This window comes from Euprymna scolopes, chromosome 14 (assembly GCF_053919585.1).
Source record: "Euprymna scolopes isolate OS-2025 chromosome 14, ASM5391958v1, whole genome shotgun sequence".
In the NCBI taxonomy this organism is placed as follows: Eukaryota; Metazoa; Mollusca; class Cephalopoda; order Sepiida; family Sepiolidae; genus Euprymna; species Euprymna scolopes.
This window is the reverse complement of record NC_136495.1, coordinates 66252520-66265619: the sequence shown is the minus strand read 5'-3', so window position 1 is coordinate 66265619 and position 13100 is coordinate 66252520. Positions and strand designations below refer to the sequence as shown.

The following is a 13100-nucleotide window of genomic DNA, read 5'->3' as shown; positions in this document are numbered from 1 at the left end:
GTTTCGTTTCTTTTCATGTTTCCATTGTTCAGATTGCATTGCGGTTGTAAACATCGTTACGATATAACTCATACCAAAATGAATTTCACTACTGACGCTATTTTTAGCACAAACAAGGTGTTTTCTTTTTGGTAATATTTAATGCATTAGATTATGAGTTGACTTTACTAATTATCTTTGAATTATACAAAGAATACTTAAGATTTATCTTGAAATGGATGTGTACATTGCATTTACTTGACTTCAAAAATTAACTGAATTGGTAACCTCGCACTGAAATAAATTTTCATCACTTTCTTTCCATCACGTGTACAAACACTTTCTTCCGGGGGTAAATTACGCTTGGTCTTTAATCTTCAAATTCCTATTTCAGTTACCTAAATTAATTAGTGTGAAAGGAGCTTAGGCATTTCGGCATAGAATGATATGCCGGTACATTATTACATTACGACAAAACCATCGTTCACATTCCACAAGTCAACTTCGATAGGTTTCCGGGTATGTTGACACCGTTACGATTTGTCTATTCCGAAGCCTTTCTTAAGAGGGGGAGGTTTGGGGTGTCTATTCCGAGACCAGTTTAATTGGAAATGTTTCGCTTTCATTAATGAGAACGGGAAAGTTTTACATGGAACATTTTTGGTTATTAAAAACAGACAATCACATGACATATGCATCAGGGTTTAATATGGGCGAGCGCTATTGGATAACAAAAAAAAAAAACCCAAAAGATTTACTGTATAAAAATTTATCAAAATATAATTGGACAAACATTTAGTGAAAAAAATTACGTAAAAAAATAGACTTTTAATAAAACCATTTCGTAATGAAAGCAAAATCGGATTTTTATAAAATAGTTTCTTTTTTTTTTTCGGACAAATAAATATTACGAAAAGTTTTTTGGAAATTAAAGCAACTATATAATTGGAAAAAAGATTTATTGAAATGTTTGCGTAAAAAATTTAAAAGAAAACAACTTGGTAATGAAAGCAACATTGGATTTGTATAAAATAGTTTTCTTTTTTCTTTTTTATTCCAACAAATAAATAATTGCAAACGTTATTTTGAATTAAAACAACTTTGAAAGGTCAACAACAAATTATTTTAAATGATTAGTTGTTTCTTTTTTTTATTAATGATAGGAGTATTTTTTCTGTTTATTTTCTTAACATCTGTTGGCAAAAATTATTTGTACATTCTCTTGAAACCCCCAACTTTTCTCTACTTTCACCTAACTATTTACAGTATTCATATAAAGCATTCATCTTTCCTTTTTATAATAAAAATTCCGTTTGCAAAAAGAAACGTTTACTGCCAATTTTCTTAAAAAAATAAAAATGAATGTTTTCCTGCAAAAAAACAATTTATGGTAAAAAAGGAAACGTTTTTGAGGAAAAAAATGCAGAAAATATTAAAAGTAAATAAAGAATACAAAATACAATTTTTCTTGAGGAATGTGTTCCATTTCAACAAACTGAGCTTCAGAAACGCGTGGCCGGGTACAGCTAGTTATAAAATAAAATAACCAATTTAAACCGGAAACAGACAGACAAGTAAATTAATATTTAGATATTTGAGGATTTGGCAGCATGACAGGGAGGTGTTGATGTCTTCTTGTAAAAAGAACTAACGTCATGATTCGCTATGATTACATTCTTTCTGGCATTCTCTTTTTACAAATGCGACTAATTACTGCTTTTGAATTTACTATTCCCAAGACACTTCATCCTTCGGTTCAACATAATTTTTTTAATTAAAATATATATATTAAGGTTGAGGACTTGCATTACATGGATAAAAATGATGTGAGAATTATACGATGGATGTGTAACGTGAGTCTTGAACAGGGGCTTAGATCTGATGATTTCAGAGGAAAATTAAATCTTGGACAGCATAGGCAAATACGCGCAGAACAGGAAACTGTGACAATAGGGTATTGTTGAATGAGTGGATGAGAGTTCTTGGGTTTAGAAACATATCTTACTCATCTGGGTTGATCTTTATTTGATGGATCCTTGAAAAAGCTGCATACGAAGATTTGTACGATTCAAAGCATTGGTGGTATTTACAGCATCTTTATTTCAGAGGTTTCCCCAATTGAAAAGCTGCAACACTGGTCTTAGACTTTTGCTTTCAATATTTTTCCTTACTCATAATCCATGGACTGTCTTCCTCTGACTATCGACTCGATCTGCTAACTCTGACTCTGAACTCTTGACTAACTTATATGTGTATTTTTAAGCTATCTTGTTACGTCATTTAGTTTATGTTCTTAAATTCTTTTTCACCAAGTAAACATTTTTGTTTGTGCTAGTTATTAAAACTAATGTTCCTTTCTATAAACATTTTTTAACAAATAATATTATCTGTGAATATTTATTTCGCTATGATTACATTCTTTCTGATATTCTATTTTTACAAATATTTATAATGATCATAATAATCGACTAGCACACCTTTCAGCGTTGGCCAGTCAGTATGTAAATGAAACTAATCACCTAATAAAAACATAAAAATGAATAATTAATGAATGCTCGTTTTTCAATAGAATATGCAAATCTGTTAACCTTCATGAAGTCGCTCGCATGTCAATGATGAGTATATTAAGAAGTTCGTTTTAATTTTTAAATAGAAAAATAGTCTTTTAATATCAATGTCAGAGCAAGAAAAAACTTAACGTTATATATATATATACATATATATATATATATATATATATATATATATATATATATATATATATATATATATATATATATATATATATATATATGGACGAGTGTGAATCAACAGTTATTAATAAAATATTCATAAATTTTTCCTAAACGTTTATTTAATTGATTTCTATCAGATCAAGCGTTCTTTTTTATTTCTTGGCCTTCGGGCCAAGATCAAAGTGTAGTATCTCTTTTGTTGCTGCATTTCATTTTTTAGTCTCGGTTAATGGAAGAGAAACCCTTCATGACTGATACATATTTTATTTTTGTTTTTTGGGGAAGCTGGTTTCCCCCATCACATTATAAACCGACCTTGTGTCTAACTCTGCCCTCGTGGGGAGGCAAGTACACAAAAAAGATTATGTTGAATATTAAACATTTAACTACATAAATACTTAGTCCAAGAATCAGTTGTATTTTTCTAAATTACACTGAAATATTTGTCTGACATCTAGCATTTATTAAACGTTCTGCTGCTTCACATCAAATATTACCAATGTTATAAAAGGCGAGAATTTCATCTTTAAAGTAACTGCAGGAATTCCCCTCTGAACAAAAGTATTGTATGTTTGCAACAACAGATGTCACGTACAAATTCAATACATCTAGGCTAAGAGCCACTATCTTATGTAGCTTTCGAACACCATTTTAGACGCATTCAGTTGTCATAATAAATTACTGCATTACATCCTACGAGCAACATCATCACAATCGCAACATGGTTAGAGGAAGGAGTCCCTATTTTTCTCTCTAGGTATTTAGTCCTACCACTGCTACCAGATATCACCAGGATGAATTCTACACATTTCACAGATTCTGTGATTACACCGATAATATCTGGCTCATACATACAAAAACCTAACATAATCTTTCCAATTTCCGATTCATAAATAATAAAGACTCTCTCGCCGAAGTCCGTCCAGTTTCATTGGCTGAACTCTGAAAATGTTCATATTCTGCAATCCAGTTATTCCAGTTATTCGCTTTATAAATAAACGGTTTCTAAAATGAAAATATGGCGTCACTAAGAGACATATCATTTCGTTCGGTCAAGTTCATTTAATGCATAGGTCATTACAGTCGTGTATGTGTGTGCGTGCGTGCGTGCGTGCGTGCAGTTAAACATGCGTCTCACAATGCGAAACTTTTTCTTCTGTTTCTTCTATTTTTAAATTATCAATTCATTTTTGTTTTTTTACGATATATTTTTTTTTGTAAGTTGCGTACTGTGGACGCTAGCTGTTAGTCTATTTTAAAATTATACGCATTATCCCCAGCTGTGGCCTACATCCTACGTAATCTGTAATATATGCACACACATACACACACGTACACACACGTACACACACACACACACACACACACACACACATATATATATCATGGGAAGTGAAAGAAGTTTTCTAACTTATCTGTACTTTCACTTAACATTTTCATAAACAAATCATGCCATAAGAAATGGATTTAATCTGAAAATCCCGTCTAAAAATATCACGGTCGGTCTTCTGCATACAAGTTTAGAGGAATTTAAGTTATTGTGTAGTTAATATTGCGTAATAATTAACCTGCATTTATTTATTGGTTCTCCGACAAAAGGAGAGAGTAGATCTGTAAAGTCATCCTTGTCCGTTCGTCCGTTCATCTGTTCGTCTGTTCGCACTTTTTCCAATAACTATGCCTTGGAATTTTTGAAATTTTGCAAAAACATTAAACATGATATGAGTAAAAAAAGTAGCAGAACGGATTTTCCGCCAAAACTCTGGTTACCCCCTTGGGGATGCCTTTCGAGTTAAAATGGTTAAAATTGACACTTTTGTGCTTATTAAAAAAAATTGATGCCTTGGATTTTTATATAACTTTCTGAAAAGTTGTAACTAACTAATTTCTATATAATTTTGTGTGTCTATTCTTTGCTATAACTCTTATGTGTGCCCTAGGGGCTCTTTTAGGGCTAATAAAAACACTCCATTTTTGGGACTATTTTACCATATTTGTCCAAAATGTTGTCAGTGCGTCTATTTAGCAGTTTTGCCTTGTGCTGAATTCAAATTTAAATATGTTAAGGCCTTGGGAACTTTTGAAGCCAAATGGGGGGGGGGGAAATGATGGACTTAGTCATTTTTTTGCATATTGCAGAACTCAGATTTATATATGTTAAGGCCGAAAACTGCACCGTTTGTTTATTTCCACCAGGATTTGACGTCCTCCTGGGGACTTTTGGGGATAAGGGGGGGTGAGAATACTGAACTTAGTCATTTTTTATGCCTCGTTCACTGTGCACTCACGGGGAACTATGCATGCTTCACTTGTTTTATTTGGGAGTCACCACTTATCAAGGCCCGAAGGCCACTCGAGGATAAAGGTTAATGAATGTAAGATGTGTAGTAATCACTTATGGTGTAAATTGAATAGAATTTGATTATTTAAGAGGAAGGCTTAACAGGAACTTGTTTACATAATACTTGAACGCACCATGTTGTATTACACCGGGAAGCATGCCAGCGGAACAGATCTAAAGGCAGGCAGTTCTAGGAACGAAGCTTAGTTTATGGAATCTGCGTTTACATTTAGGCACATATAGAGAGGGAGAAAACATATATAGTGGTTGTAGCTAGTTGAGTGTTTTTTGAGAACGTTTGGCAAGGAGGGACTATAGATTGGCGTTCCGTCGACCACTTGCCATGAAAATAGTGATAGAGTAAAGACAGGCTCGCGACGTCTCTTCTGTAGGAAAGAGGCTGCAGGGTTTACCAATGCAGGGAACATCTACTGATATTAGATACAGTTCAAGGTTTCAGATTTATAAAATAACCATTGTGAATACGTGGCATAGTTTAGTCTATAGACTCCCACTAAAAATCCATCACAAAAAAGATAAAAAGAAATGGCGCTTATCATAGTTTTAATAAATTTTTGCTCATTATTTTATATTTCTAATTCTATGTTTTTTTTTCTCATCCATGCAAGCATTTATGTTATGAGAAAGCCATAAAAAGTTTAGAAACTACAGCAATCTATTTATATGATTTAATAAAAAGTGTTATTTCAGTAAAGAGGGCCTATATACAGGGTTTGGAAAAAATTATAGAAAATAATCGAAAGCATGCGTTTTCTGAAAATCCATCCTTGTGAAACTGTCGGCAAGCAGTTTTTCTTGAAACAGGATTATCCAGATGATTTTTAGATTCTGCTGTAATTTTGTGTTCTTTCTTCATAATGCTCACAAGGGTCCTACGATCTCTTTTAGACAGTTTCAATTCTTTTCCATAATTTTGTTTAGAGAAAGACGTTTTTCCTTTCATCATAGGCTGTTATGACATTTATGACAGTTCCTCTCGATACGGTCACCATCTCAGTCACTTTCGCTGAAGCGGCACCTACTATATGGGCAACAGCAATCCGCTTTCTTTTGAAATCTGATAGATCTGCCATTTTAATTTTTCTTTCTGAAATGATCTCTACAATTATATAAACGCAATTTTATCTCTGTGTGTGTGTGTAAGTTCGTTCCTTATAGACTCCCAAACGGCTAAACAGATTTTCTTTAAAATTTACAGAACTTTAGTGTATAAGCCTGAGACTGACCGTAGTTAAGTTTTGTCTCAGAATAGCCCCGATAATTACCGATAATTATCGATAATTACCGATAATCGAAACTGTTATTTTAATTCATCTATCATCGGTAAAGCCATGTTTTCCATGTCATCGTTTAGCAACAATGATAGAACAACGGACCGTGGGCAAGTTGATAACATGCTTTTTTTTTCATGATGTGATCTGTAGGTTAAAACCCTGCACGGAAATTTCTTAACTTTTTATTTTTCATTAACTGGAAAGAAGTTTATATATAATGATTTCATAAAAGAAACAGTAGGTTCTCTAGAGTGCAATGTAGGATAACATATATTTTGGACTAAGTTACTGCACGGAAGCATGTAAAGCTTCCTCCCGAGCAATTTCACGGATTTCGATGACAATAAAAATATAGGAGTGTGAAATATTTCTTGATTATCATTCAATCCCGGGCAACGTCGGGTCTCCCCGCTAGTCTGAAATAAAAACTAAATTTAACCAATTGATTCAGGACAACAATAACCATAAATAAAGACAAGAAGTAATATTTTGGTAATTTTTTCTGTTTTTATAATTGTTTTAAGATTTATACAAAATTAACACGGTGTTTCTATTGTTTTATTTTAACTCGTGTATGTATATATATAGTTTTCTGATTATATTTATACGTTTTCATATTTATATTTCAGTTCCAGATGAAGAAGTTGTTGGTCCTGTTTTCACTACATTCCCTCAGTCACTGAGCGTGGAAGAGGGAACTCCTGCCATGTTCAGCTGTAGTTTTGAATCCAATTCTGTTGAAGGTAAGAAAATAAACAAATAACCGTGAAATTTAATGTATGCAGTAGATTAATTTATATTTGCATAGGACTGGTTATAGTTTCAAAATAACATTGGGAATATAATACTCCGTGGTTGGCATAGATCGATTTCCAATCCAAATACAGAATCTGACTTCAGTCCCCAAAACCGAACCATTTATTTGATCTAAAAACAAATATAGGTTCATACTAAAATTTTACGCAGAAAAATTCAGTTGCAAGTTACACGCTTGTGGCAGTCCAAAGTTCAATCCATAGTGTATGCGACTCTCGAAAGTACAATTGCGAATTACTTAGAAAATCTACTCGATTGTGGCTGACGGAACGAGAGCATGAATTCGATAAGATATTATAATTAAATAACCCGCATGTTATTTCTTCTTCCCTTCACATCAAAAATTTCTTGGTTAAGTTTGACACTGTTGTCCAAACTTCCAACTTCCAAACTTCTGTATACATACCGCACCTTCTCTCAACTGCAAAAGCACTTCTGCTTCTTCAAAATCCAACTTCAAAATGAACATTGCAGGCATATAAAGAGATAAGGCAACCATTTTTCTTTCTTTCTTCTTCATTAATTTCGTTCCACGACCGACCCGTTGAATTATGCACACGTGCTAGTTAGGTGAGTCACGCGTTTCCCTACAGATATACGTGAAGAATGTTGGAGATTACATCGACCGAAACGTTGTGAAAATAATATTGAAGAACAATATAAAATAATGTGAAAATAATATTGAAGAACAATAGTTCGAATAATCCCAATATATGATTTATCAATCATCATCTCCAAAATTCAGAAACATAATATCGGACTTAATTCTTTTATTATTGAACTGTTTCGCTATAAGCTATACATGCCGTACATCTTATGATTCCATTATGTTTCAGATTTGTACATTCCTTGAAAGTTTAATTTAGCGCATTTGTCTTTCTTTGTTGTAGTGGTGTGGAAAAAGAATGGCATAAAGATTGAAAACACGGGCCGATTCAAGTTTTTTGCGAACGGAAACAAGTTCAGCTTTGAGATTCCAGCTGCATTAGAGACTGACACGGATGTCTATTGTGTTAGTGCAAGTGATAGCAAAGATTCAAATTCACAATGGACTTTCTCTCTTAATGTCACCGTCACGGATGCACCGGGAACGGCACACGTGAACGTACAAGAATTGCTAAAATCCATCCAAGTAAGAACGCTTTTACGTTTTGTTGCTTTCTGCTTTTTTATGAGAGTGTTTCCTTAAGACATTAATAACTATTTACAATTATAATTTGAAAGTTCATATATATATATATATATATATTTGTTGTTGGTGTTCGGGAAGTTTTGGAAAATAAAAGAGGTTAATGATTTTTTAACTAATAAAGAGTGAACAATAAAGGGAGATAATTCACATTAATTAATGTTTGCGATGATGATGACGCGTTTCATTAATTAATGTTTGCGATGATGATGACGTGACACCGTACGGACAAGCAAATTAATATATAGATTTACAATTATAATTTGAAAGTAGGCCGAATGAGACGTAACTCTACAGCACATAGTTTTCTTTATGATTTGTTGCTGCCTATATGATAAAACGTTAAGACAATTCATGTTTGTATGTACGTTATCACCTTTCATAACTACGTGAAACGTTGAGAAATAGCTCATATCGCTATTCGCCAAATATTAAAAATTTAACTATTTCTAAATGCATTATTCTAAAATCGAATAAACTATTATGAATATAATGATGTCGTCCTCTAGACTTATAGTTTTTTTTTCAGCTTATTATTTGCATTATTTTTTTATTTTGATACGAATAATTTTTACATTTTTATAAGGAAATTATTTATTTCAAATAAAATTGTTTCAATTGTTACAACATAGAGACAAATGAAAAGGCGTATAATTAAAAGGCAATTAAAAATCAGTACGTGCATGTTTCTTGTGCTATCCCATGCAGACAACAATAAAATAAAATAAAAACAAGTGTCTGGTTTTCCGGTTTTATGCTAATCCAACTAATCGCTTTATGCAGATGAAGTATTATTGATTGTTGTATAAAAACTTGACTTTTATAAAGACTCGGCGATTTAGGATTTGATGATAGAAGGATTGAGTCTTGTGAGCAGAGAGTTGTGTTTTTGCAGTTGGAAGAAATTAGACAGCAGCGTGGTGGAAACGGTTTAAAAGTTTTATTTTTTTTATTTTGGACATCGAAGCCAGGAAGAATTTACAAGGTGAAAACGTTTTATTTGTTTAAAAATACTATAGGGAAAGTTCAGAGAATTTCCCACAATCCTAGCATTCCTAGTCATTCCATATATTACCACTGGTAAGGTCTATAATAGCTACATTAGAAATGTGATGTTGTATGCAATTAGTGTTGAGCCTTCATCCAGGCCTCACTTATCCAACTCCAAAGAAATAACAGGGAAATAATTAGGTGGGTATGCAAAGCTAGACCAAATCTAAAACATTGAGAAATGGGCCATCCTAAGTTTTGATCTTCCTAATAAGGGAAAATTGATTTTGCTGCTTCAAGAATATTGAAAGAATCACGAGGTGTCTAAGAAGATACGAAAAGAAACTGGCAGAAAAAAAACGTAAACTCTGGCAAATGGACATAGTTAAATCTCATAAGCATGATCACTGGAGACTTTTCAAAAGGACAACCAGAGGGCGTGGAAGCTCTTGTTAAAATGAACGTAGATGATAAACCTGGATAATGAAAGAGTGATACTTTTTATGCTAAGAAGAGAGAAAGGGTGATAGGTAAGCAACGCGATATCCAGCTAGTTGCTATATTAACATGCACAATCACTATAATCTATATATTAAAATTTATTTTTTTTCATCAAGTAAATCTAATGAAGACTACACAAGCAAAGACAGCTTTGGAAGGTGGACAATCCATAGGTTTACCAATGACATTGTTCAGTAGGAAACTAGGAGGAGGCTGACCAACCTAGTGAAGCAACTGGACGAAGTAACCTCACAGTTCTGCATGGGAATCACCACCGAGAAAACCAAGCTAAAATCCTGGCAAGAGCGGCATAAACAGCAGCAGCAATGGCAAGACTGAAGACTATATGGAGAGACAGAAAATATCTGCCCTGAAACCAAGGTGATGCTAGTAAAAGTGCTAGTAATCTCGATCATGCTTTACACATGTGAAACATTGATACTGAATGCAGATGTGCAAAGGAGGATTCAAACAGTAGAAATGAGATGCTTCAGAAGACTCATTGGCATCTCACACGACGTCACCAACAATGAAGTCCACAGATATGTCACTCAACAAGTGCATCACTATGAAAACCTACTGACCATGGAGAAAAAAAGGAAACTCAGACGGTATGAACACGTAACATGCTCAGTAGGACTTGCAAATGCCATTCTTCAAGGAACAGTTCATGGGAAAAGTAGATGGTGCAAACAGAGGAAGTTAGCCAACAACATCGTTGATTGGATAGGGAAAATTTTTGATGTTACCCAGGCACTTGCCGATGACCATATCCAGGTGGAGCCAGCTGGTCCACTGTTCATTCACCATGCACCACCATTACGGCCCTAGTGGGTTACAGAACCACTGGCAGTAACAATAACATCTAACAATAGTCATGCACAACTATGAAGTAGAAAACTAATGAAATAGAGTAGCATAAAATGTTCAAATGAAAACTATGGTAGAGATTGTGGCAACGATATGCGTTCGGAGTCCAAATACTCAATGGTAGATCTCTTTCTGCTTCTCATAAAATCTGTTCTCTCTATTGTTGTAAACACTTTCTCACACCCACCTGTGGCTATTCTTTATCTCTACAATTTTCTATCAGACTATACGTGGAGTACTGTTCTCATATTTGGACTTGTGAATGTGTTCCCTTTGAGGGTTTTTGATAGGGTGTAGAAACGTATCTGTAATTTGCTGGCCTCTCTCTTTATTCTTCTCTGCACTGTATCTCTCTCTCTTTCTCTCTCTCACCTACACAGATGTTTCTAATTTCAGTCTTTTTTTATAAATATTATTATGGCATGTTCTTTAGAATTGTCTGATCCATTCGCTGTTTACTTTATTTCAACTCGTTTGATCCGTTGGTCTAGTAGTCCTCATCAATTTGCTCATTATAATTCAGCTTTCTCTACCAGTAACTTCTTGCCAAGAACCGCAGGCTTGTGGAACTCTCTTCTTGCTGACTGATTTCCTCCTTACTATAGCCTTGGTCTTTTAAAGATTTAGGTCAATAAGTATCTCATGCCATTGCAATCATCCCTATTCCTTTTTTAGCACCTTACATCGAGTGGCTTCATGCCTTTTCTGAAGTGATTGCCATACAAAAAATGTATAAAGATAATAATAATACAGAGTGTCCCAATAAAATGCAGTCTTTGAATGAACATAGCTTCAACATTTATTATAAATAATGTTTATGAGTAAATAATGGCTAAAGTAAGACCAAACTATGAGAAAAAATCGTTCTAAATTGCTATTGGAAGACCAAGAACATAAGTGAAGTACAAAGACGTTTTAGATGCATCAACAAGACTTAAAATTATTTGTTTGTGAAATAAGTTTAAGTAAGGAACATTTAAATGAACAGCTAAAAAGTGTCCATAAGAACCACTCTGGAGGAGTCTCACAAAAGCAGGAGGAATCATTCAAAGGTTTCAACAATTGGCTAAAACCTTGTTCAGCAAACAGCTTGCAAGACAGGAACTCCAAAATTTTGGATTCAATCAGTGAGCGTCGTTAGCTTTGTATGAACCACAATGGCCACCGAATTGAATATTTCCGATAATTGACTGGTTTTTATATTTGTTCACCGTATTTTGATGCATAAAACTTTTCTTTATTTATAACTAGCGGGGGGGGAGTACACGGCGCTGCACGGATGGTTGGAGGTGTGTTAGTTTGGGGGAGGTTAGATCAAAACAACCCTCTTTAAAAAAAAACGTTGGCCGGGTGTTTGGATGTGTCAAAGAAAAATCGTTTTAGTAGGAAGGTAGGATTGAACCCCGAAGCCTTGACGCGAAGGTGGAAACAAAATGGAAAAAACTGAGACCTAGCCATCTCGGCCACGAGGCGAGAGAAAGTGATAAGTGGTATAAGTTAACATTTATGAAGTGAAATATACAGGTGCGGGAAAGTTAAATCGCGTGATGTTTGACCTATTTTTACGCTGTAAGCCAGTTTCTGTTTCCCCCGCCCATCATTCGCTTCTTGTAGACGTGGCGATCGAAAAATATCTCGAAAATAGCTCGTAAAAGTCGGGCAAATTGAAGATAGCCGCGACCCCCGTCGATAAGTCGTAAGTATTATGATTTAGACAGCATATAAAAAGTTAAGGAGTGAGCCGACCGAGAAGCCCGACGAAAAAAGCCTTTTGCGGACATACACAAAAATGCACACACATTTTCGCTTATATATATATATATATATATATATATATATATATATATATAGATATATAGATAGATAGATGTTCATCTTATGATTATTTAAAGAATGTATACATTTTATTGGGACACCTTGTACGATGATTGATAATATATCTGTAATTTTATTTTCGCTTCTTTTGCAGTGATTCCAATTGGAGATTGTGAACTGTTTGACAATCATTGCCCACACGTGGAGAAGAGCATGCAGATCACTATTAACAAGAAAGAACGGCGAGTGCAATGATGGAACTTGCTTGCCTTCTAGATGTGTACGAAACAACCTGTTGATATATATATATATATATATATATATATGTACATATATATTTATGTGTGTATATATATATGCATATATATATATATGCATATGTTTACTTGTTATATATAAATACGTGATGAAAAATACATGCACACATCCGTACTAATTATTACTGTATCCTGAACAACTTTTGATATTCTTTTAAGGTATACACTTTATAAGTATTTATATATACATATATAAAAAAACTTGTACATTAAAAGTATATACAAAAGTTTATATATATATTTATAACATGC

At 33.8% G+C, this 13100-nt stretch overlaps 1 protein-coding gene across 9 annotated transcripts in view; it reads left to right on the top strand.

Annotated features, from left to right (window-relative positions):
* LOC145293050 (twitchin-like) overlaps positions 1-12826 on the top strand; it is a 359249-nt gene extending 346423 nt beyond the window's left edge. For all 9 annotated transcript variants that reach the window (XM_080139370.1, XM_080139366.1, XM_080139369.1 and 6 more), the window contains 3 exons: positions 6980-7093; positions 8057-8298; positions 12686-12826. In XM_080139370.1, the coding sequence (XP_079995496.1) occupies positions 6980-7093; positions 8057-8298; positions 12686-12688 (359 nt within the window). In that variant the 3' untranslated portion in view covers positions 12689-12826. The remainder of the gene's footprint in view (positions 1-6979; positions 7094-8056; positions 8299-12685) is intronic.
* Positions 12827-13100: the final 274 nt, after the last annotated feature.